The sequence below is a fragment of the Rhipicephalus microplus genome, chromosome 1 (assembly GCF_043290135.1).
Source record: "Rhipicephalus microplus isolate Deutch F79 chromosome 1, USDA_Rmic, whole genome shotgun sequence".
Lineage (NCBI taxonomy): Eukaryota > Metazoa > Arthropoda > Arachnida > Ixodida > Ixodidae > Rhipicephalus > Rhipicephalus microplus.
Genome location: NC_134700.1, coordinates 66,653,471 through 66,680,771, shown reverse-complemented (window position 1 = coordinate 66,680,771; position 27,301 = coordinate 66,653,471). Strand labels below are relative to the sequence as shown.

Here is a 27,301-nt window from a genome sequence, read left to right as displayed (position 1 = left end):
CAAAGGGCCCAAGTACCGTATACAAACTGGTGACTTGTGCCAGAGCTTGGAAGAGATTCGCAAGCAACGTGCATAAGTTCGGAGGTCGACGACAGCAGACGACTTTCTCGCTGCCCAGGCCGTCGGTGGTAGCACCCTGCTGGAGCAGATAAAAAAATATGTACGCGAGGAGGTCGCACGACAGCTTTCATGTCTCTCGTATCTGCCGACCACTGAAGCACCAACCCACCGCCTAACGCCGACAATCAGACAAACTATCCAGGAGCAGGTCTCCGAGGCGTTGCCATTACCTACACCTGCCTCTCTACCAACACCTGTTGCTGCGCCACTGACTTATGTGGCCGTCGCGGCAATGCCTCCGCCTCGTCTGCCATTGTATACGCCACAACCTGTGCGACTTTCCACCGCGCGGTTTCCAGCTACACAGCAGCACGCCGGAAATCCTTGGGGCACTGCTGACAACCGGCCGATATGTTACTTTTGCGGGATTCCAGGTCACGTTGCACGTTTATGTCGTCAGCGCTTCGCAGTTAATGCACCAAGATACCCTGACTACTCGTTTCGGCCTCCATACCACGCGCCTCGCGTGCCACCTGAAGTTCACGAACGTGATGCGCAAGCTGCTTTCAGCACCCGAACCTCCGCTTCTCGACGTTCTACTTCCCGCTCGCCTTCCCCTTCAACAAGTCGTCGTTCTGTATCGCCTATGCGTCGACGACCCACCTCCATTGAGACGGAAAACTAACTGCCGCAGCTCTGGAGGCACGAGCAGCGTCATCGTCTAATCGTTTAAGTCCTCGCCTGTCTCCCGCCAATCTTATCGATGTAATCGTCGAAGGCGTACGAACACTTGCACTCATCGATACTGGTGCCGCGATATCTGTGATTAGTCAAAGACTCTGCCGCTCTCTTCGTAAAGTGACGACGCTTTCTCCCGTACTTTCTCTTAGCACTGCGAGCGCCCAACAAATTGAGCCCGTCGCGGCATGCACGGCAAAAGTGGTTATTCGAGACGTGTTTTACATCATTGAATTTCACGTGTTGCCTTCATGTTCCCACAATGTCATCCTAGCATGGGATTTCTTATCACGTCATCACGCCGTCGTGGACGGCGCTCGGGCCGAAGTGGCGCTGTTACCGTTTCGTGATACGCCTTCTGTTGATGCGGCCGTATCTAGTGTGGCTAACCTTGTCGTCGCGATGGACATAGGCCTTCCTCCTTTCAGCGCCCAGTTTGTCCTGCCTGCTGCACTTCACTTTCTGATGCTACCGTCGTATTGACGCCATCTGACATCTTCGGTAGCCGCCACCACACATCGCTGCCATTCGCCGTTCTTGAGGTTTGTCAAGACGCTACCGGGATATTTATTTCCAATCCGAACTCTCCCCCTCAATTTGCGCTGCAATGAGACGCTCGACCACATTCAGCTTATCGATGAAGGTACTATCGTGCCTGCCGATTTCTTCGACACCAAGCCGAATATGAAGCTGAGCGCGTTGGTTCCTCACTTTGCCTCGAACATCGTGTCGTCCGATGCATTTCACTGATCGATTGACAGCCATCTAGCCCCGGCTCAACGAGAGCAGCTTGTTACCCTGTTGCACAAATTCAGGCGTTCGTTTGACTTTCCCCAAGCGGTACTAGGGACAACGACGACCGTTGTGCACACATTTGACACAGGGAAGACGTTCCGCCAGCGCCCCTATCGTATGTCGCCGGCGGAACGTCGCGTCATTGCAGAACAAGTAGACGACATGCTAAAGCATGGAGTCATCAAGCTTTCTTGTAGTATTCGGTCTTCACCAGTTGTACTCGTCAAAAAAAAAAAGGATAGTTCGATCCTGTTCTGCGTAGACTACAGGCGCCTAAACAACATTACGAGGAAAGAAGTTTACACTCTTCCCCGCATAGACGACGCTCTCGATTGTCTCCAAGGTGCAGAATTCTTTTCCTCGCTTGACCTTCGCTCAGGTTATTGGCAAGTCCCAATGGCTGGGCCTGATCATCCAAAAGCGGCGTTCGTCACACCAGATGGTCTCTATGAATTTACCGTAATGCCATTCGGACTCTGCAATGCGCCCGCCACATTCGAGCAAATGATGGACAGCATTTTACGCGGTCTCAAGTAGAACATATGCTTGTGCTATCTTGATGACATTGTGGTACTTTTCACCCGATTCAATTCCCATCTCACTCGTCTCCGCAAAATGCTACAGAGTCTTACAAACGCCAGGCTTCAGCTTAACCTGAAGAAATGTCACTTCGGGGCTAAACAACCCACCTTACTTGGTCATGTCGCCTCGAGAGCCGGCATCCTTCCCGACCCTGACAAGCTTTGTGCTGCGGCCGGATTTCCTAAATCGACTACATTTAAAGAACTACAGAGCTTTGTGGGCCTGTGCTCCCATTTTCGTCGGTTTGTCCGGAACTTTGCTTCAATAATCGCTCCGCTCACCAAACTCCTTGCTGGCCCTGCAGATCTTTCAAATTGAACAGCAGCCTGTGACGAATCCTTCGCAACACTGCGCCAACTCCTTACCTCACCACCCGTAAGGCGTCATTACGACCCTACTGCGCCGACCGAAGTACACACGGATGCAAGTGGCGTCGGCCTTGGTGCAGTACTCGCGCAACGCAAACCAGGTTTCACGGAGTATATGGTCGCCTATGCCAGACGCGCCCTCACTAAGGCAGAAGCCAACTATTCTGTGTCTTTCCGATGGAGGCGGAAATGTTGTAGGCCCGTGTGCTCAGATTTGGGTGCACGTTAAAGAACCCCAGGTGGTCTAAATTTCGGGAGCCCTCCACTACAGCGTCTCTCATAATCATATAGTGGTTTTGGGACGTTAAATCCCACATATCAATCAATCAATCAATCAACTATTCTGTTACGGAAAAAGAGTGCCTGGCGATATTGTGGGCGTTAAACAAGTTTCGCCCCTATTAGTACAGCCAAACTTTTGATGTGGTATCACGCACTCTGTTGGTTGGCTTCACTGAAAGATCCTTCTGGTCACCTCGGACATTGGGCACTACGCCTCCAGAAATTCGACATACGCGTCGTCTACCGATCGGGGCGAAAGCAGTCTCACGCAGATGCACTTTCACGATCACCCGTGAAATCTGATGATACGGAAATATCAGCTCTTGACCTTCCCCTCTCTGCCGTCAGCGTCACAGACATGTCATCCGAACAGCAGAAAGACCGTTGGACTGTCTCGCTCTTGAATATGCTTTCTGACGCATCAACTTCTGGTTACCCGCGAGCTCTTCGCCACCAAGCAACGCATTTCGCCATACGAGATGGCCTGTTATATCGTCGCAACTATAAAGTGGTGGGTCGTTAATGGCTGCTAGTCATACCCAGCCATATGCGGTCTGATATCTGCGAATATTTTCATGCTGAGCCACAACACGCACACACCGGTGTGCTAAAGACGTATGAAGAGATCCGCCAACGTTACTACTGGCGGGGTATGTACACGTTTGTACGCAAACAAATACGCTCATGTTCCCTGTGTCAGCAGCGCAAGACATTTCCTCGTTCACCCGGTCAACTGCAGCCTTTACCATGTCCTGCACACCCATTTTACCGTGTTGGGATTGACCTATACGGCCCGCTACCATGCTCTGTTGGTGGTAATCGATACGTGATTGTGGTTGCCGACCATCTGACAAGGTACGCCGAAACGGCAGCGCGGCCTTCGGCTGGTGCTCGTGACGTTGCTACCTTCATCTTGCACCGGTTTGTTCTTCGTCATGGTGCACCACGGGAGCTCCTGAGTGACAGAGGCCATGTATTCTTGTCCGAAGTTCTGCAGCAGCTCCTACATTCATGCCGTACGGTACACCGCACATCAACAGCCTACCGCCCTCAGACGAACGGCCTAACCGAACGTGTCAATAGAACCCTTGGAGACATGCTCGCTATGTATATTGATTCCGACCACTCCAATTGGGACGTTGTCCTTCCTTTCGTGACGTATGCCTACAATACGGCGATTCAATCAACAACGGGCTTTTCTTCATTTTTTCTTTTATATGGTCATGACCCATGCAGCACACTCGACGCAATTCTGCCATACAATCCTGATGCCTTCGAGTTCAGCCCAGTTTCTGAAATGGCCGAACATGCCGAAGAGGGTCGTCAGCTTGCACGGTCCTTCACAGCCGATAATCAAGCCCTCCAAAAAGATCGCCACGACCATGATCTTGTTCAGGACACTTTCCCCGTCGGTTCTCTCGTGTGGCTCCAACTGCCTTTCCACTCTCCTGGACTGACTCCCAAGTTTGCACTGAAGTATACTGGCCCTTACCGCGTCATACAGCACCCTTCTTCTGTTACTTATGTGATTGAACCGCTCAAGCCGTCCACGGACAAGCGCCGCCTTGGTCGTGGGACGGTCCACGTCAGTCGCCTCAAGCCCTGCTACGACCCTCCTGTTCTCTCGTCACCTTGAGTCGCCAGGATGGCTTGTCTTCGTCGCCGGGGTATTGTAGTGGGGAATTCGCAAGGCACAGACTAGTGGGACCATCTCTCTCAGAGAGCGAAGCGCGAGTGTGTTCACGAGCTGTAGATGCTGGACTACTCGAGCATTTCTGTCCGTACCGGCTGCCTGCCTACTACCTGGCGTCGCTATTAAAAACTCTCTTGCAATATATATATATATATATATATATATATATATATATACATATATATATATATATATATATATATATATATATATATATATATATATATATATATATATATGGGCCAGTTAGTCTTCGTGAAGGTATGGGATATGGCACAATGGGAGCGTTGTCAACAAGGATAAATATATTTATTACCCAACAGTTTCGGGCTCCCTTCATCAGCGGATGAGTGATATATATATATATATATATATATATATATATATATATATATATATATATATACATTCTGGGGACGCAGAACGAGGTACGCAATCTCCGCCCACTCGCAAAAAAGTTGGTACTTGGTACGCCATTGGCGGCAGTGTCCACAAAGATAATATTGCAAACGCTCAGCTGCACAGAGGCATACCGCTTGCAAATGTTTATGAAATGGGTGCGTGGCTATTTCCTCCCCTCCTCTTATTATTTTTAACGTTATACGTCAATATGCTCGTTTTGCATAAATTCCCGCGTCGCCGTAGGCTTCGTTGGCTGTGAGCCAAGAGTCATCTTCTTCTACTAGACTGAAAAATTTAGAAAGATGCAAATAACTTCGGCGGAGCCCAGGTACCTTGGGAATCGATGGTATGCGAAGCATGCGGATGGCTGTTGAATATGTGTGTACTTTTTTTTTTGTTGAGTAAGACTTCATCAATTGGCGGGAAATATATGTAGAAATCTAGCCACACACATACTTAAACTGCCGCATAGGTTTTATATTGGCAGTTGTTAACAGTTGCGTAATGATGCCAACAGTAACATGAATAATAGCAACACTGGAAGCGGTGAGCTGATACGAAGCACCGATGTTTGAGCATGGTGCGTGAGAGGATGCCAGCTCTCAACGCTGCTACAGAAATTAACTAAAGTGAATCGTGCTTACTGCAAGTTACGTTAACCCGACATGGCGGCTGTATCTTAGGAGTACAATATAATGTTTTGAAAATCGTATATTCATTATTACAACCACAATTTATGTGTTACACGAACATTAGGGCCCATTTACAAAGTACAACCGAGACTTGACTGGCATGGAACTGTGGTAGAATACTTGATTGCCTCGCATAAAGCTACGATTCGACTCCTGCTGGGATACCGACATTTATTGTTTGCATTCGTGTGGTGAACGCTGCCTATGGTAGCTTTTTCTGAACGCTGAGGGGTTAAATTTACACATGTGTGTTCTCGCCGTTCCTGGGTAGGTAAAAAATGCCACCTGTCGCACATACCCGCATACTAATGGTACATACCTACCCCCATGTGCCACTTTTTATTAGAGAGTGACGACGTTCGCGACGAGCTTGTGACACTATTCATACCATGAGCAGTGAGGCGTACTCGTCGAACCATTTTAATCTCACGTACTACTAGGTGTTGTACACCAAGAAGTGGCTATGAGAGCACATAGACACAGGCGGATAGATAGATAGATAGATAGATAGATAGATAGATAGATAGATAGATAGATAGATAGATAGATAGATAGATAGATAGATAGATAGATAGATAGATACACAGACACAGACAGACAGACACAGACAGACAGACGGATAGATAGATAGATAGATAGATAGATAGATAGATAGATAGATAGATAGATAGATAGATAGATAGATACACAGACACAGACAGACAGACACAGACAGACAGACACAGACAGACAGACGGATAGATAGATAGATAGATAGATAGATAGATAGATAGATAGATAGATAGATAGATAGATAGATAGATAGATAGATAGATAGATAGATAGATAGATAGATAGATAGATAGATTAGCGCTTGCCTGCTCTGCAATACTGTAGCATAGGATGCGAAAGCATTGCATAGGCGAGCTGCACAGCAAAGAGCCTACCAAGAAAATCGTCACAGAGGAAATGTTAGGAAAATTTTCACAATTTTGTAACGTAGCCTCGTAACATTTTCATTCTCCTGAGAGAACATAATTGAGTGATTACTGGTGTGACGGAAAATTTCGCATTACTCGTTGGTTTTTGCGGTCTGCAGATACTTTCGAAAGGGGGTGAGGGGCTCAGCACCCCCCCCCTAAACTTTTGTCAACGAGGGGGCTTTCGATGCCTTATCCTCTCAGCCTATATGCTTATGCCTAATATATTTATCTCAAAAACTTCTCCTAGTTTATCAAGGCCGTTTTATATGCACTGGTCAATTTCTTGGTTTTCCTCTCTGGGATTTGTCTCTGTCCACATGTATACGAAACCCTGCCGAGTCGTCTTCCCTACTACATTCCCTTTTGGCCATAAATGTTCTCTGCACTCCTGCTTGACCCTTCACCAGTCTGGACTTTTATGAAGCAAAATCCCCAGTTTTACCCCCTTTCGGCTCCTTCTGTTCTATTACAATATTCTTGTGCGTAGCCTGGATTGCTGGGTGGTTGTTGGATGTGCCTGCGATGTGTTTCTACAATACTCATATACCGCACACTTCTCCTCCAAGGGCTGTTCTATCTCTCGCCACTTCATCCTATTCCTGCCACCATCCATGTTAATATAACCTACGTCTGAAATGGCTTGGCCCTCATGCCTACGTCGATTTCTCCCCCGGACTCTATGTGTCTTGGCAGCTTTTTGAAATGGCATCTGTCTATACAACCTGTCAAAAAGTCCCCCTGGTTGTTTTCCTCGTTACTAGCTATCCGGAACCAAGCCCCGCCGCGATGGTCTACTTGGTAATGCTAAGGTACTCGGCTATTGACCCTCAGGCCGCGGGAAGGAATCCCGGCTGAGACGGCAGCATTTTCTATGGAGGTGAAAGTGCTAGCCCTTGTGCTTAGATTTGGGTGCACATAAAAGATCTCCAGGTGGTCTCATTTTTTGGAGCCCCCACTACAGCGTCTTTCATAATGTTAAGGTGATTTTGGGACGTTAAACCCCACAAATCAAGCAATCGATATAGGTGAACAGTGCTTGCAGTACGCAAAGAAATGCTTCGGATCAAAGTAAATATTTCTCGGTCTGAGAGACGGTCCAACCTACACAGACCATATGCGTGGCAAAAAGGTGCTCACCACAGAGCAACGCATCTGCTTGTGAATGAAGTGAAAATAGTTTCTCTGCTTGGAAATGCAGTAAAATTAACGTTGAAGCTTTACAAACAGATGGGTCGTGTATATGAGCCTCACAATACAACATGTCATGTTGCAGAATTATTCCTGGTACAAACGTACATTGCCATCGGGCGTCAGAACATGTGGCTATCATAACGGCTACGTGGTTTAAAGCCGGTCAGGCATTACAAAACGCACACAAGTTGTTGCGCTCATTATCACGCACTACGTGGACTATTAAGGCCACGTAGTGCGTGAATAGCAACTTCGCATAGATTTCTGGGTTACAATCCGCCTTTCGCAAGCCTCTACATGGCATGTGCAGCGCCTGGAGGCGGCTCTGCGAAATGATCTGCGGGGCGCCGTTTCAGACGCCACCTGTATTTTTGCGGTGGCATCGGTGGTAAAAGTGGCGTGAGTGATGCGGGTGGCACAACCAATGAATTTATCTATAAATCTGGTTCGGTTAGTGTGATTCCAGCAACTATGCTCCGTTTCACAAGTTCCCTTCGGCACTGTGGAGGCTACAGTCCTCTCAGCCAACAGAAAGGGAGCTTCGCCCCTCCACATGTACCAATTCGCACCGAGTCGTCTGCTCACCGCATTCATGAATTCTGCTCAATGAATTGTAGTTATTATGACCAATTTATGAACTAAAAATTCAGTGAAGTTATTAAGCAAGCAAGAACTTGAAAAAGCGTGAATTTGTTGCTCTGCTGAAGCTCGGTAGAATCTCAATCTGGCGGATAACTTCACTTGTGGCTGTTTCTCTCGCTGTTCGTGGCTCTCGTATGTCTGTTTCTCCATCCACGCGTTCTTTCGCGTGTCTCGCTGCGGCACTCCTTTTCTCTCTTTTCTATATTTACGGAAGGAGGATCCAACGCGCACAGAATGCTGTGCGAGGTTGTATGTCTCATATTTGGAGCTGCAGCGTTCTTGCTATGACGACGCAGTCCGAACACTGCCTCGGCGCGTTAGGCTTAGCAGATGCGGATAAGCAAGCAGCATATCTCGCTAATATCGACAAACATACCTGCTGCTTCAGTCTCAGAGTGAGATGAAACAAATCGATGGCTGATTTCACAATCTGTTGACTGCTGTAAGCGCTGTGGGCGTGTACCAAGAGCAAGCCCGGATCAAAGCGAACTGTGACAGTGGCAGAAACTCACTCACCGTGATGCCCCACGATTTGTGTCTAGAAGTGTCCGCAAGAGGGTGCCACAGGGAGAGGCAAAATGTAGTTTAAAAGCGTGCTACATATAACACAGAATTCAGCCATATGCGAAAGCTTCACTGACAAAGCATCTTAAACATTGCAGATAAATTGTAGCGATTCGCCATTTAAACTTATCGAGTGACATCATGCAACAAAAAGTATAAATTACGCGTCTGGCGAACGTGCTGGGAACATGATAACGCGAATCGCGTTGAACTCCTATAGTCGAAGCTTAAGGGACCCCCAACTGTTCATTGTAATTTTTAAATGTTAATATTCAATATAATAATAATAATAATACTATATATATATACACTATTATTACTACTTATTACTATTTCTTGTAGTGGTAGTAGTTGTAGGAGTAGTACTAATATTGCACTCTAACATTGTCGGAAATGAGACAAATGCGTTTCTTTTGCATGAATCTTCACAGAGCGGCGTCTGTCACAGTGACGAAAGCACGCACCTGCCGAGCATCATGCAGTGGGCACAAGATGGCGGCATGTGGACGGGCATTGTCACCACATCAAAGGTGACACACGCCACACCAGCGGGAAGCTACGCGCACTCTGGCCACCGTGACTGGGAGGCGTCAGTGCCCCAAGGGTGCCAGGCCGAGGATATCGCCTACCAGCTCGTCAATCGTAATCCCGGCGCTGGCTTCAAGGTGAGGGCAGGCATTTTGGGGTTTAAGGTCCTTAATGGTGTGGTGTTGTCCGTTGTTGTCCGTAGTAGCCACCTCTGGTATTCGGAGTACTCTTAGATGGCACTGTGGCGCTCTCTTTGACTGTGACAACCAGGCAATAGCGGTACCGTGGCCAGCGGGAGGTGGGCCATATGGCCCTTGGATACCACGGGCGTGTCGCTATAGAGGCCATTCAGGGTCACCTGGGATGGTCCTCATTGTAAGCGTGCGAGGCAAGAAGTAAGGCTACTTACAAATGACGCCTGCGACTCATGGATGACGAACGGTAGCCCAGGCGACTGTTCAGATATGCGAGTCAAACCGGCCCACAAACGCAGTGGTGCAGGCGCCTGGGCAGCCTGAAAAGAAAGTTTGGCTTCTCTGCAAACCCTGTGATTGATGACAAGATGTACAAGTGGGCGCATGCAGTGAAGACGCAGGTGTGTGAGGAGGAGACAGAGCAGTGGCTGCGTGCCATGGAGGATACATCCACACTGCTCACACACCGCACTCACAAGGCCGACATTGGCATGGAGCCCCTTTATGATAACAGCGGTGACAGCGCACTTTATTTTGAGGCACGTGCAGGAGCGCTGCGTACGTTGGCATACTGTCGCAGGTTCGACACATCTGCGGACGTGGCCCGGGCCATATGCCGAATATGCGGCACTGAAGAGGACACCACAGAACACTTCGTCCTCCGCTGCGCTGAGTTGTGCCCGGGTCACCTAGAGGGCATCACCTTCCCGCTGGCACTGGGATTCCGAGGAGATACGAAGAAGCCGATAGTTATAGCGCGAGAACAAAACGACGACACAGAGACAAGAAGGACACGAAAGACGCGAGCGCTCCTGTCTTTCGTGTCCTCCTTGTCTCTGTGTAGTCGTTTTGTTCTCGCGCTATAACTATCGTCATGCCATACCAACTAGCCCAAGCTGCCACACTTCTAAGATACGACAAAGAGCACACCAGTGGCCAGAGCGGTCTACGTGACAGAACAGAGATTGGTGCAGTGGTGGCGCAGAACGCGTAGACAGTACCGACGCGCAGAGAATGTAAACGTTTAGACAATGTAGCCGGTCTGCAAATAGACACGGGCTGGCTGTTGCAAACGTTATAACTCGTTTTGTGTGTGTGTATGTGTGCGTGTATGTGTGTGTGACACATTTTGTTTTTCTCTGTCTTTCCTCTTTTCTCAGTCTTCCTTCATTTCTTTCTTTCCTTTTTTTTCTGGTTAAGGCAGTTAGGAGCTGCCTACTCCTTACAAAGGGCAGAACCACAATCCATCATCATCATCATCATCATCAGCTCATTCACGTGTCAGCAACTCGAGAGCGGCGGGCGAGAATTCACGGACGAAGGGCTCAACCAAGACCAGGCCTTCAAGCGGGGCGTATCCAACTTAGTGCAATACTGGCAAAACGCAGCTAGGAGCTCTTTGCTATGATTCACCAGCTAGTCAAACCACGTGCGTTCCTCGCGCTTTCTGCAGCTGAAGTACACTCGGACAGGCTCCTCGAAACTCTGGAACGGCTGCGAGTGGGATTCACAGTTTACCAATGTACCTCCGGAGCTCTTCGCGCTCATCATCATTCCCTCCTTTGATATGCTGGGATTTTTTTCTTTTCGCTACAAGACCCTTGAATGTTTTGTACCGTGTACGAAGGTACGACTGCCTGATAATTATGACCTGCCATTCTACGCGCTACTTCATTACGTATTCATTCATAAGACGACTCGAAGTCGATAAGGGGGCAGAGAACACGAGCCATGGCTTCACATGCTATTCGTTCTTGTTCGCCTATTAAGTATGGCCTTAGAGTTACTAAGGCGCGTACACGCTGTGTGGGGTTGGCCAAGAGCTGAGTGGGTTTATTAAATAGTATGTTCTTTTACAGCAATGCAGGTTTTATTATAAAAAAAACAAAAGTACGTTGAAAAGTTTGCTGCTCGTTCTAATATAGCATCTATTAAAATCCAAACAAGCAAAACAAAGTGAGACTTTGTCTGTTTTTTAAGAAAGAGTTTTAAAGCAAAACAATACCTTTGTTTTTTTTACGTATAAAATGATGTAGACATACTAGCATAAAACACTGATTATTTAGCAACTAGATTGGTTTCATTATTGTAATACACAATAGCCACGCATATTTTCACAATGTAGAACCTATAAACTGAAGCTCCAAAAGGTAAAATGACAGGGATCAATAAATTCTTTCCAATACCACGTAAAGGTGTTTTAACAGGATTTTTTTGTGCTGCAGCAGGACCCCTGCAGGTCAAAAAGAAATCATCTGTAGTTTGCAGTTTACCATAGAACGCGCACAGTAGCGAAGGTGCCTGAGCAGACCTGTGTTTGTAGAACTTTATATTCGGTGCCTGACATCCAGCCTTATGATAGCTGCTTCTATTTTACTGGTTTGACGAAAATCTCTCCACCAGGGACATAATAATCGCCGATATTCGGTGGAATTTGTCAGTCCTATACCTCCAAAGATTTCCATAGTCGCACGCCTGCGATATCTAGCAGAAATTTCATAAGCAGATTATTGAAAGTATGGTAAAATCGATGAACGTATTGACGACTATGCTAAATAATCAACAATTTTATGGAGAAGCAACCCTTTATGTCCTGGCACCTAAACTAATCGAACTTTTCGCAAATGCGTGGATAGTAGTGCACGGAACTTCTTTTTTACGCGGGATTCAGCACGAGCGGAAAGTGCCTCGCAGAGACGTCTGTTATTATAACAGCTGTTATATTTGATGCTTCGCCGCGGGAGTCTAGTGGCTAAGGTACTCGGGTGCTGAAACGCAGGTCGCGGGATTGAATCCCGGCTGTGGCGGCTGGATTTCCAATGGGGATGAGAATATTTTGGGCCCGTGTGCTCAGATTTTGGTGCACGTTAAAGAACTTCAGGTAATCTAAATGTCTCAAACCCCCTACAAGGGTATCTCTCATAATCATACGGGGGTCCTGGAGCGTTAAACTCCACATGTCAATCAATATTATGATTGCCGTGTCCAACTGGCCTAAGACGAGCACTATACTGTAAGAAATTCAGCCTCAAATGTGCGTATGAATTCGGATACTGAAAAGAAATAACACAAACCTAAATTCGGACTTAAGATACTAACACCTTACTTTTGGACGCCATCTCATGCATCTAAAGCAATCACAACATTTGTTGTATTACTGTACTGGTGTTTTTTTTTAATAAACCACCTAAAATATGATGGGAAAGTAATTTTGCATAGCTAGGAAAAATACAATTAAAATTAACCTCCGCTTATAAATCATCACGAAAAAGAATCATATTGTATATGCACAGGTTTATAGGATCCAGTGAGCTTTGTGCAAATTTCTGCGGTGTGACACCTGTGCCATCTAGCCCCCCCCCCCCCCCCCCCCCAAAAAAAAAAGTTCTTTCGGAGTGGAAACAAGCACTTTTTCTTGTGATCGTAATGATTACAAGTACATTCTTAGAAATGTCTTAACAGTCAAAAGGCGAAACCTGCAGGAAAGAGAAACAACCTTCGATTCTTGGTACGAAAAATTGCTATAGCAATCAACTCGAGTCAGGCCAAGGCATAAGCGCAATACATCTCTTTCCAAAAGAATTAGAGGCTGAATCTTGTAGACCGGGTCTTGTAGGCTATTTCATTTCAAGGAATTCAGCAACATTTAGCGTTTTCCTCGTAATTGAAAGTTTTCTAAAGTTTCAGCTTGCTTGTGCGCTATTTTTGTCAACGCCTCCAGCATTAAAATATTTTGTTGCGTTAGCCGCTCAAGAACCAACCAAGCAGCCAGGGATGTATGGCGCTGTTTGGTGCAGGTACTGCGATTCGTGGTTCGTGTTTTTGGATTGTATGACATCGCGTAAACGACATATTGACACGAGATAGGCTGGTAAATGCAATTTCCGTGGGGGAGGGTTTGCGGAGCTTTCTTTTTGTTTTGTTACGGGCCTAACAACAAGTTCACGTGATGTACTTGGTGTGCAAATGCTTCACAAACAAGTTAACGCGATCTATATGAGGTTCGCAGTTAAAAGGAGCCTCTGGATAACCTGAGCAGACGCTGGCTAACATTCGCGTGCGCGGCTAATCTTGGGAACAAATAGAGGAATAAAAGGACGAACAAGCGGAGTTGGCGTAGATAAAACCTAAATCTACTCTACGATTTACGCCCAAATTGGGCGCCTTGTGTGCATGTAGGCCAGCTTGGACGTCGTGGCACACATCCTTATTCAACAGCAAGACAAAAGGGGAAAAAATCCGAAGAGGAATGCTGCGTTGCCAGTCCCGATCCTCAAATATTCAGCTTTTGTACAAGCTACCTCCTTAGTGTTCATTTTCCAAGTTAAGTCATTTCCACAATTCCCGTAAGCACAGTAATGAACGCCATCTTCTGCCATCATTTTTCGTGATCTCCATTAGCACCGAGTGATAGGATTTCTGTTTTTAAACGCGCATTGTACAATTGGGCTCTTCAAATTACCCGCATTCGGTACAAACAGGCCACATTCTATGCACATTACGACGGAACATGAGGGCTTGGCGATTTGGCATTCGTCCATCAAATTACGCTGTGCCGTAGCCTTGCTGCATGAAAGAACGCGATTGCTGTCCTGTCAACGCGCAAAATAGTACGTGGTAAAATTAAAAAACGCGAGAATTGCTCGCTGAGGGGTAAAATAATGTAATTGTTCACGGCGCGTGCACATCCGGCTCTCATATTTACGTTCCCCGGATGTGCGCGCGACGGTATTTCCGGAATGAGCTCTGTGCACTTCCAGTGAGAAGGCGACGTGTGACGCCGCTCGCCCTGCTCCGAAAACACTAAGCGCGTGTGTTACTCATTCAGCTCATAGGTTTCTTATCATAAGCGCGTTTTGCCCATCCGTGTTCGCAGGTGTGGTGAATGCGTATTAGCGGTAGAGAATGTCGGTTGCGTTCGTGAGCTGTGAATTGCAGGTTTTATAGTAGAACAGTCATAGTGCTCGCAATCAGTAGATACTATTGAAATTGGTCTTACTAAAATCCCCAAGCACCCATCGCAGCCAAAAGAAGTTATTGATGTACGATGGCGCTTTTCTTATAGTGATCATGTGGCCAACAGTGTACGCATGCACGTCGCCCCAACCAATCTTCATAGGCGAACGCCCCATGGTGGTTGTTTGGTTTGATAATTCATGGTTGAGAGATGCAGCCGTAAGAGCCTTATGACTCCATCATATTTGCGTGCGGCAACATGCAAAGAATTGTACTTGTTGATTTTCGTATGTGCTATTATACCTTCTAATCAGTTAAGCAACGTAGACCACTTGTTTACTTTTCTTTATTCTCCCCCATTTCTTCCGGACCCTGTGCATGGTATAGCGCACCAGTTATGCCAACCTGCTTAACATCCTTTCCTTTGCTCTCTCTCTCGTTCTCCTTCCTTCCTTCCTAGGTGAAAGAAACCTGACCTAGCATGAAAGAGGTTGTACTAAAAGATTTCACTGTGAAGCTGTCAAGCTTTTAGTCAGGCGGTTTCATGTCGACGGATATTTATTATCATACTGAATAGGCACGCGGTGTCTTCGTCCTCGTCTTCATCCACTGCTTCGATCCAGAACACTTGCGGGGATACGGTAGCGCTGATGGGGGGAGGAAAACGAGTGTAGTGCGAGAGTGAGAGAAATGTCGCGATAATGTTTGTTTGTTTTGAGGACAAGATATTTGAACCCCCGTACCCAAAATCTGTTGGCAAGCATCGTATCGACTAAGATATCTAGGCATGCTAGCAGAGCTTAAAACAGCCTTTGCATAAGGGGAGGAATAGAGAAGTTGGGGGAAGAAGGAGGAGGAGAGAATAGAGGAGAACAGTACAGCGTAGCGTAGAAAGGAAAAGGAGAGAAAGGGAAAAAACAGAAATAAATAATCAGGAAGCGGGAGAGAGAAAGAGAACAGAACGCAAATTGAGAAAAAAGACAAAAACAAAAAATAATGATGAGGAAACAGATGAAGAAACAATACATAAATAGAGAAATAAATAAATAAAAGGAAACAAAAAGAAAGGTAGTGCATCTGTGGACTTCGTTGAAGCTTGCCAGTTGTACGAAGCGGCCTTAACGTTTGTAGATTTCACGAAATTTATAAAAGATCTTTGTACTCGTGTTTTTCAGGGCTTAGTTGTTACTCTTTTTGCGTATTCCCGGAGTTCGAAAAGAACGCGAGTTTGACATCCTTGTGTAAAGCGAAGCAGGAAACGGTTCATTGAAATTATTCTGTGAGCGCTTGGCATGTTTTACTAAAGGAAATTTTCCTTCAGCATGGTGCGCTGAAGTGTAGGCTATTGGTAATTACCAAATATTAAGTGTAGTTGGTCTTTGTTTTTTCTATGAATGAGCCTTCTATCGTTTATTCACATTTTAGCGACCATATTGATGCGCTATTGCATGGTGTCGTTGTTTCATATTGGAACAATACTGTAAAACGTTCGCTTTGGGATATCACCCTCATTATCGGCTCTCATTAGTCCTCCGTATGCTGGATTCAATGATGCCACCTAATGATTGTTATTATCTGAACGCTTTTGCAGCGCTCCATGAAACATCAAGTAAAGAGAGAGGGCTTGATTATTTGAAATTTTATTGAGGAAGGGTAACAAATTTGAATAAATACTCCTACAAAGAAGGTAAAAACAAATTATGTAAAAAAGAGCAGTAGTAGCGCTAACGTTTCGCTGAGCTTCCAGCGTCGTTAGTTGTGAGCAAAAATTCAAGAACGCTGAAAACAATTAAATATAAAGTCATGGGTCAGAGTTGGGATCGAACACAGATCTTTTCGGTTCGAGAGGAGATCGAACCCGGATCGTTTGCGTAGCAAGTGGGTTTTCTACCATAGAGCCAAGTGTCTCCTTCGAAATACAGCAAAAATAACTTCCTAGCTGCTTGTAAAAGGAGCGAAAGTAACTTGCAAACTTTACAACCACACGCGTGCTGTATACCCGCTTCACAGTGCAACACGTAATATCGCAGTAATAACGCGTATGGTTTCCGAGGATAAACCCCACATATATATCAGAAATAATGCGTAATAGGAGCGTACCTTGCGAACGCGCGTCAGAACGTGTGATTGTGATCATTTCCTCGTTCAATTCGGGCCACCCACTACAAAAAGTACACACGTTACGGTGCCTTTTCTCTTAAGCCCATGTAGTGGGTGCATAGCAAGCTCGAAAATATTTTACACCCATAATTTAAAGCATGCTTGCCATTACACAGAACACAGCAATATTTAGCAGCTACTGTGACACACGCAATTTCGAACTCAAAACACTCCCCAGGCATAGGATATACCTATCCCGCTCAACTTTTGAAAGCGAAGCTTAAGGGTCGCCCAATTTTTTTAACATGGAATTCATCAATTGAAAACCGTCTAAATTATTCAATAGCACGAAATGGAACAAAGAGGTAACAACAAACGCACGCACGTATATATATATATATATATATATATATATATATATATATATATATATATATATATATATATATATATATATATATATATATATATATATATATATATATATATGCAGGCATGGTGGTTGAGTGGCCGTAGCGTTGCATATAGTCCAGTAGATCCTCCGTGAGCGGTCACAACGTGGTTTATTTCGACGTTTCGGCCTAGAGTCTGTCCTTCATCAGGATTAAAGGTAGAGTTTGTCGGTGCTCAGCTTTGTACAACCTCAAATCAGAGGGAAAGGAAAGAGAAAAAAGACAGAAAAAAGAAAAGAAAAACGACAAAAAAATAAAAAATAAATAAAAAGAATATAAGGTGGAATCCCTTCGGGCACCCCCCCTCCACTTTTCCTTCCACTTCCCCCTTCATCTCTCTCCCTTTTCTCCCCGTGACCTTTCTGATGTCAGTGGTCTGTGTATGCTTCCTTTCACTAACGCATTCTTCCCGACCAGACGGCGCCTCCTGGCACTGGCGGTTTGGTGTGAGGCAAAAAAGAGCTTTTTTAGGAAGTTCTAAGCCTTTAACTACTCGGAGCCCCGTCAACATTTCGTCGTAGAAAGAGGGGTGCCGCGTATTGCGGCAGAGGCTGGTAAGCGGGCGCAATGCGAATTCCTTGCCCGCTTCTGGATTACGCGTGCAGTGGGGGCCTCCCGGCTGTGCACAGGTTTGCTGTTGGGCATGTCATGCATGGCATAATTGATTGGGTAGTAAAATAAAACAAAACAGACGACAGCTGCACTTAGAAAGAGTAGTTACACTTGGAATTGTTTGGAGTTGTCCAGTGCCCTTCGCAGCTGCAGTGCCGTGAACTCAGTTATTATTTTCATTATTGCCGTTATTGTTTCCTAATGCTTTAATTGCTGCAAATGTTCCAGGATTCTCATTTATTCCTCTATCGAGGGTGTTAAATCGGTGGATAAGGTATGACTCTCGTTGTTCACGTCGTCGATTTTATTTAAATCTCGTCTCTAAGAGCGTTACTTATAGTTTGTCGAATGCATGGTCGGGAAGATTGAGATGTTTCGATAGAGGTAGACTTGAGGCTGATTTCGCATGGGCTCTGTGATTATTGAAGCGAATCCTAAATGGTGTTTCTGTTTGTCCGATGTACTGCATGCCACACACGTTGCATTCGAGTAGGTATACCACATTAGAGGAATCGCTTGTTAGCTTTCCTCGTATGTTAATCGAAAACTTGGATTGTGTGCTGGTTGGTTTGTGTGTTTCTCGCATCGCCTTACATACATGACATCGTGGCTTTAAGCAAGGGCGGCATGAATTATTGGGGGGTGATGTGTTAATTTGGGAGAGCACAAGGGTGTCTTTGAGGTTACGTGGTCGTCGGTAAACGACGCCTGGAGCGGATGGGAATGCGCGTTTCAGACGTTCACTTTGTTCCAGAGTGTTGTAATGTCGTTTAAGGATTTTGTTTACATTGGGGAAGTTTGTGCTGTAAGTCAAGCAGAGGTTTGTTCCTTGTGGGTATTCTTGCGGTGGTCGCTTCATAAGTCTTCGCGCTTCAGTTTTCTCGCTTTTTGAACAGCGTCATTATTGATATGGGGGGGGGGGGGGGGTATTTTTGTTTCTCGAGCATAAGTTTTAGCCTCTGTGAGCTCGTGTCAAAGTCAGCATCTCTAGAGCAGATTTGCTTAAACCTGTGAGCCTGGCTGCATGGTTTATAAAATTGACACAACCATTATAAAATTGGCCCATCATTGTACATCCGTCCGTCAGACTCCCGCGTTATTAGGCACAAACATTCACACACACTGAAAGAGTACTCTTACCGCAATGACACGTTCAAGCACTCCTTTTTTCCACTTGTCATAAGGGAATGGAACTGTTTGGATTCCTCCATAACTAGTGCGAAATCGGTATCCGACTTTGCACTAAAATTAGAAAATATGTTCTCTTCATGCGGCAATACTCGCATTACCGGAAGCATTGCGCCACCAGTGAAAGCGTATTAGTGGAGTGTACAAGTGTTAACTTTAGTGTTTGGAAGTTTGCTATTTGTTTGCCTGTGTACCACTGCACTTCATGCAAAATTTCTCTTCTTTTTGGTGATGGTTTCTTTGTCTTTGCAGATGTAAACAATTTGTATATTTTTCGCTCTTATACTTTGAGATGACTGTCATTTTACTACATTCCTGTTTCTGTTTTCTGCGCTGTTAATGTACCACCTGCATGCACAATCTCTACGCCCACCTGCTATGGTCTCGGAATGAGACTGGCAGTATTGAAAAATAAATAAAGAAATAAATAAATAAATATTCTTTTATCTTTTTTTCTTTTTTCTTCTTTTTTTTCTTTCTTTCCTTTTTGCTGTCTTTTATGTCTTTTTCCTCTTTCCTTTCCCTCTGATTTGAGATTGTATAAAGCTGAGCACCAACAAACTCTACCTTTAATCCTGATGAAGGCCAGACTCTAGGCCGAAACATCGAAATAAACCACGTTGTGACCGCTCACAGAGGATCTACTGGACTATATATATATATATATATATATATATATATATATATATATATATATATATATATATATATATATATATATATATATATATATATTTGTGTGTGTGCTTGTGTGTGTGTAAATACATTGCGAGAACAAAATGAAATGTTACGGAGGTGCGCCGTGCTCAGTAGCTGCGTTAATATCCCGAAAATGCCCAAGAGCAGATCACTACCCAAAATGACTTCGCTGGATTTCTGGTTACCTTGTGATACATGACCATTCGGTCATTATCCTAAATGCATGGGTGACTCTGTAAAAGTCCTCAAAAATATCTGCGACTTTTCACAACAGCGATCTTGTCTGGACGATGTTATTGATAAAACTTATCAACAATATCAATCATTTGAGAAGCAGGCATGAATCTTATGATGGTATGTTCTGGCAAGTATTGCATAAAACTGTACGAACTCGTCTTTATAAGTGGTGACATTGCAGTAAAACTAAGGTCGATGATATGCAGTGAAATCTCATAATAAACCTCGTTATTCTAGAAAATTGGATCATTCGGACGTGTTGCCTTGTCCTGGCCACCCTGCCTACCGTTTATTGGCATCAACATCTCGTTAATTTCGTTACATTTGGCCGCAACCCGATAAATTCGGACGATCCCCAGAGCGCGCTGAGCGCGAAGCGATGTGACATAGTGAAAATGACGTTGGCAGAAAACAGGAACGATGCGGCGCTTAACGCATTGCTGCCTTTATGAGTTAGTGATTGTGGTTTTGTTCACACGCCCGTCGTGCACTGTGAAGCTGCTTTGTTTGAACTTGGTGCAATGCGCGCGCAATATCATAAAACTCAAACATGGCAGAACTATTTGAAGAGGAGCTTTCAACCTCAGTCACTACGCTGGCATAAAGCACGTTTGCTACGTCGTGATGAACGAACGATCAGTTGGCGGCCCTTTACTGGCGAAAACTATTGCCACGTGATGTGGTAATAAACACGGCAGTCGGGTGCACTCAGAACGGAGTTGAAGGATAAAAACAAAATTGGACTTGTACTCTACTCTTACGCAGAAAAAAACAGTACAAGACTTGCCAAGATTTAACCAAGCAAACACAATTGTGCTGATTCAGCTGACATCTGTTCATTTTTATCTCGATACTTTCGATATTTCGACATTCAGTAAATTCGGAGTTATTTGTCGTTCGCATGAAAACAGAATTAACGAGATCTTCCTTTATTTCTACGGAACCAAATGGAATTTCGTGATGGGACAAGATTACGTAAGTGTAACCTTCCGTGGAGCTGTTTTAGACTCGTTAAGTTTAACCGCTACCGGGACGCTATTCGAGTGAATACATGAATATAGGGTATCAAACGATTGTCTAGTCTTGTGAGCTCTGGTGCAACTTTGCGCACGCGTGTGCGCGCCTTGCATATCGCCGTGCTACTCGCCTGCACGAGCTGCTTTTACAGCGGCGGGCACATCGCGTTCGACCCTGACGCAAGGCACAACCGGAATCTGGTAAAGGAAAGTGTTTTACCCCTCTCGTCTCTCTCACTGTTTTCCTCATTTCGAGGTCAACTGCAATAGCGGTGCTGCTCTCCACCTTCCCGCTACGGTGGACCGAAAAAAAAAACAGACACGAAAAAACAGAATAGAGCATAACTAAAAGAAGTCTTTGTGCATAGAAAAAAGAAAAAAATATATATGAAAGTCTTTGTAGCGCATCAGCGAAGCTGCTCTGCGGCTTTGCGATGGGGGTCAAAGAGGCGCGTCAGCTCGGCTGTTTTGACGAGCTAGCGGCGGGGCAGCTGGCGAATGAACGTGCGCCGTTTCACATGGCCGCTGAATACGCAGTTAAACCACGACTTTTCAAAGCGTAGAGACAGTTGCGGGGTGCACTTATATCTTGATTTCCTCGTCAAGATCACTCCCCCCCCCCCCCTAGGTGGCTCGGTTTTGCCACAGTTCGGCTGCAGCACTTCTGTGAGCGGAAGCAGCGGCACTCCTGTTCGCTTACCAGGAAGAGATGGAAGCGCCCGTTTAGTGCGGGTACCTCAAGCTGCCTGTTCATTCGGGATTACGATGTGGGATGCAATCTAAGACTCTTTTTTATTGTTAGCCTTTAAAAATTGCTAGCACCTATATGCGTTGCGGTGTCATATAATCGAAGATAGCCACTGTGTTTGAAACGTTTGAAGTTCATCATCTAAAAAAACTGTTGTACTGAAACATCGACCTAAATACCGCCCGTTGTTGTGCATGTTTGAGCTTAAATTGATGTCATGGTTTTGAAGCGCCAGAACACAAGAGGAACATGCGCAACAGATGTCGTTTACGTTAGGAAGTGAAGGGTGTGTGTAGCGGGACGATGATCGTATTCTTCCATCTGAATGTCCAAAAGATTAAATCCGCGTTCCGGTAAACTAGGGAGTTGGATACAAATCGCGTGGCAACATCATATTGCACCTACTGGCAAAGCAAATAAAAATGAGGAAATTTTTTACCTGTCAAAATGCGTTTCCAACGCGCGCGATAGGCCGACATCGCAACTGCTGCATAACACAACCGTTTCCATCGTGTAGTAAGGTCGTGCCATGGTGTGCTTTATGAAACACAGCTGGTTCGTTTGTTATCGTCGCATATGTTCTCTAGAACAGTCAAGCATTTTCAGCTGCTATTTGCAATCAGGTCTGCTGGATTTTTGACGTGAATGCTTGAACAAGGTCCACTCAAGCTGAACATTGCAGTGATTTCATCCTGTATAACCTTTTGCCACCTTGAGTTTTACAGATTTCTTCAGACGCACATGTTAACTGTCCTTTATTGTTTGTGCCAACTTATGTTGGGCCCCTTCGCAACGCATTCTTGATTCTCTTGACGCTGCGAGTAAACTGATGGCAGTGCGACCACCTGGAAAATTAGCTATTATGTGCCGTGGTGCCACATATGCTGAATTCGCGGCACTCATCGGTGTGCGGTACACGTCAAACTTCATGTAATCGCTGAAGTGTCCGATTCAATATTAATCAGTGTCCTGAACGCAGCATGTACTTTTTCCGCACTTTGAACGTAACTGTCTTCTTCACTTCACAAGCTTCGCAAGCACTCGCAGCACTGCCTGAGGAGGAGGACAAGAACAACAAGACAGAAGGCAGGGAGGTTAACCAGGCACATGCCCGGTTCACTACCCTACGCTGAGGGAATAAAAAGGGGGTATAAAAATGAGGAGACACCCCGCTGCGGTGATCTAGTGGGTAAGGTACTCGGCAGCTGACCCGCAGGTCGCGGGTTCGTATCCCGGCTGCGGTGGCTGCATTTCCAATAGAGGCGGAAATGTTGTAGGCCCGTGTGCTCAGATTTGGGTGCACGTTAAACAACCCCAAGTGGTCGAAATTTCCGGAGCCCTCCACATGGCGTCTGTCATAATCATATGGTGGTTTTGCGACGCTAAACCCGACATATCAATCAATCGATCAAAGATGAGGAGAGAGAGGATAGGGAAGAGATGCACTTACTTTTTTTCTGTCATCGCATTGAACATTATGCCCGACTTCTCATCGCTTCACTCTCCCAAGCGTCGCCAGTGTGGTGCGGTCGACAAACAGTTCCGCATGCAGCTCCAAGCTTACACAGCTTTGTTGTTAACCAAACACCGTGCGCAGCGCCCTCATTGCGACGGTGCAGGTAGGTCTCTATACAGGCTTCATTAGCCGTTCAATCATATTGGTCGTAATTTTAAAGGCAAGCAAGCGTATATGTCCTGAGAATAATGCAGTTAGTTCTCTATACTAGGCCCAATTCAAAAGAGAAATTCCTGGAGCGCCACGAAGTTTGCTTCCAACGTGCGCCTCTGCTCTCCTGACATCGTGAAGTAGGGGGTTCGTTGTCACCGCATCATTTTTCTCACGTTTTCGTGTTGGCCTAACGCAGCCATGGCGCTGCGTGCGTCATAATTTCACATTGTTGCCACCAGTCGCTTGGCCTGAGAATGCGTCGCAATTGTGCCGTGAAATAGACGTCGGGCTTAGCATGAATCTGTTAGAGGGCCTGTCACAAGTTAATGCTGCTCTTTGTTCCACTTGTGGAACGCTATGCTGCTGTTGCCGATTTTTAACTATACTAGTGACGTCAACGGCCTCGACACTAATGTTATGCAAGGCTGAGGCAAGAAAAGCGCTTCTTGCTATTAAAGGTTGATTGGCACGTTGTAATGATTGCTGCATCGTGTACTGCCTATTAAAGACAACTTCAGCAGACCGCAATAGGTCCCTCATAGCGTCATGCTACATCGTGAGAGATTGCAGCATACTTTCAAAACCGCCAGGCACGATGAAACACTTCCCACTGTTGCATCAGTTGTGCGCACATAAGAATGCACAATTTACCTTGGCAGTGGCAGGCATTTTAGAGCATGGAGATTGGAGCTTATGTGACACATATACAATGAGGTCAGACTAACTGCTTTCTGTAAAATCGCTAGAGACCTCCTACTCACGAAAGGTGACAACTGTTTCTGGTAAAATTTTAAACTGTTCCCGCAACCACGGTCCTCCGTTTGAAAGACCAAACGAGAATATTGGCAAGTATTTGATGCGAGCACGAACAAGAAGCGGAAGAAGTAGCGGTGGCGCTCGCCCTCACGGATCCGACCTGCACTATTGTCCTCTGCGACTCGACACAAACGGTCAAAAACTTTGCGAAAAGATGGAACTCGCGACGAGTGGCCGAAGTCCAGCTCAGTAGAAAGTTTCAGTGAGAGGTAGAGCTTCAAACAAGACGCCTGTGGTGTCGGCTCACATGGGAGTGGTATTCAAGGCACATCCCAACCTACACGAGCCGGCACACACTAAGGCACGCGAACTCGCGAATGGTGCCGGCGACTGTCCTTTGAGGAAACACCAAAGACCGTTTGACGACCTGCACTGAAATTAGCAAGGCCTTCCTACCTGACTCGCCGAACGTTTCCTCCGCCCAGCAAGAAGCTCAACAGGAAGCAGGCGGTGACCCTAAGACAGCCATAGACGCACACGTATCCCAACCCCTTACCGTTTAGAAAACTCTACCCGAATATATATATTCGACGAATATATGCGATATCTGCCGTATTGAGGTTGCCACGTTAACTCTATGATCTAGGATTGTACCGAAAACCCGCAAGGTGCTAAATGAGGAACCCTTTCGCCGCGGCTGGCCGCTGCCTTGCCGAGCCCCAGATTCGGCGACCAACTCTGGGCTTCCCAGCAGGCCCGCGAGGCAGCGGACACACAATGCCTTGACGTCCCCACGCGTGCGACCTAAGGCCCTGTCGGTGAAAGCTCTGCCCGACTACCAATAAGGTTGTTACCACCCAACTCGGCAATCAATATGTAGCTTACCCCTGTAGAGTAACATATTATTGGTGTTTAGATTTTGCTCAAGTGTTGAGGTATAAAAACCACTCTCAATACAGCAGAAGACGGAGATCTTCATGAACGGTATATGCTTCAATCGTCCTACCTTTTGCAGCCGTTCAAACCACGTCCAACAGCTTGTGAGAAAGGATGTTGACCTCTTGTTTGATAGTAACTCTGATGGTTTTTGCCGTGGTTATGATGATGAAAGAATTCAGTGCTAATGTACGCGTGTTCTCTCTTTGGCTGACACAGATCTTTTTTGTTTTTGTTTTGTTTACTGCACAATGAAGTTGAGGCCATCTTCTATTTTCACTGAATGTCCTCTCGAATTTGCGTTTGCCACCTTTCAAAATTTTTCGTTATACACATTATATCTGCCATTATGTGTGTTGACGAGTTTTTTCAGTACTTTAACTGCAAAAGGTTTAACTTCATTTAGTACAGTCTTCTTTGTTCAAAGCTGACCCTCAAAGCTGACCTGGGCATTCCTTGTTGCACATTGTACTGGGCCGGACACTTGGCACTTGAGGCTACCGGTCCAAATATTCAGTGTAATTTCATAGATATTTTCCTCAATATAAAGGTAACTCGATAGATAGATTTATTCATTGAATAAATAATTTTTGTTCTTCCGGCTTTTCTTAGAAGCGGACAAGGAAACCAACAAGAGCAGCATCTGTTCTTGTGTGCTAACATTTAACATAACTGCCTGCGCTCAACAGAATCGTTTTGCATTGAATTTACTAATTGCAACAATCATGCGCAAAGCAGGAATATTTCCTTTCTTCGGGTCCCCTATGTTACATGTTACCTTGTGATACGAAATGTTAAAGTGAAATTCTTAGGTGCCCCGTTCAGCGGGCTCTTGAGACACAGCACGTTATCATCATCATCATCTTTATCGTCATCATTAACATTATCATCAACATTATCGTCGTCGTCACCATCATCGTCATCATCATCAGCAGCAGCAGCAGCCTGACTATGCTCACTGCAGGGAAATGAAAGCTTCTTATAAGTTCTGCAGAACAATTTCATCCTGTGTTATCTGCTTCCACGTTTACCTACGAACTTCTTAATCTCATCTGCGCAGCACAGGTGAATGTAGTAGTACCAAAAACTTACCCCACCTACGTCGCTGAGAACATGTCACAGAACGGAGTAATCAGTACTGTCACAACGACCATGACTCAAGGTGATGACGTCATCACATGAAGTCAGATAATCACTTCGCCACTTGACGTCCTAGCTTGATGAATGGTAGGGCTATTCCAGATTGCGTGCGAGAGATTCAATAAGGCAGCAAGAAAGAACGCGATTGACTGAGAACTTCGAGACAATCTACGCCTGTCGCTCGTGAAGGTGCTCACTATTTTATGTCTCACTAGATGACAGTTTTCCTACCGTGTAACTCAGTACATTGCAAGCTGTGCAGCAAGCTTACAGCTCCACTGAGTGTTGCAGTGTAACACGCTGTCGAATAATTTTTTTGTGGACGCAGAGTGAATGTTGTCTGTGATGAATGGTTGTTCGTTCATTGTTCACGTTCACCAACAGCTTTTTTAGAAACGTACCTACCAAGCTACTGCAGAGTATCCTATTGCGATTCTCCATTATGCTTCTTAAATCGCGGAATCAACTACGCGAGAAATCAGGTTATTATTTGGTGAAAGTAACTTTCTCGCTCATTTATTGCTTCAAGGCATTTCGTAAAGTTTAGAACCCTGTTTTCTCACTGTCTTTATGCGTTATACATCGTTCACTGAAGGTTCCCGGGGTTGCACTAATAAACTGTGTATAATTCTTCCTATGTAATAACGAAAAAGCAAAGAGTTTGTCCTCAATTTGTTGCGGCAGCTACCATTGTCACATATTGCAAATACAGCAAAAAAGAAACAAAAATGTGCCTGTTTTGTCAGAAAGCTGAAGCATTCGATCGATTGATATGTGGGAATTGATGCCCCAAAACCAAAATTAGCTTATTATAAACGTTGTAGTAGAATATTACGAAAATTTCGACCACCTAAGGTTTTTTTAAGGGGCAACCAAATCTTGGCACACGTGTCTACAGGATTTTCGCCTCCATCGAAAATGCAGCCGCCGCAGCTGGGATTTGATCCTGCGACCTGCGGGTCAGCAGTCGAGTACTTTAGCCACTATACAACCGTGGTGGGGAGTGGTGGAGCATTGAATTCAATAACGAAAAATTGTGTTACAGGAAGCTTGCTCTCCCAGCATATGATTAGGAGCTACCGTATTTCAAGTATTAAAC

General features: G+C 45.5%; 1 protein-coding gene across 1 annotated transcript in view; it reads left to right on the top strand.

Moving 5' to 3' along the window:
• LOC119178734 (alkaline phosphatase, tissue-nonspecific isozyme) overlaps positions 1–27,301 on the top strand; it is an 88,264-nt gene that overhangs the window by 40,281 nt on the left and 20,682 nt on the right. Inside the window, exon 3 of the mRNA XM_037429969.2 lies at positions 9,403–9,636. Coding sequence (XP_037285866.2) covers positions 9,403–9,636 — 234 coding nt within the window. The remainder of the gene's footprint in view (positions 1–9,402; positions 9,637–27,301) is intronic.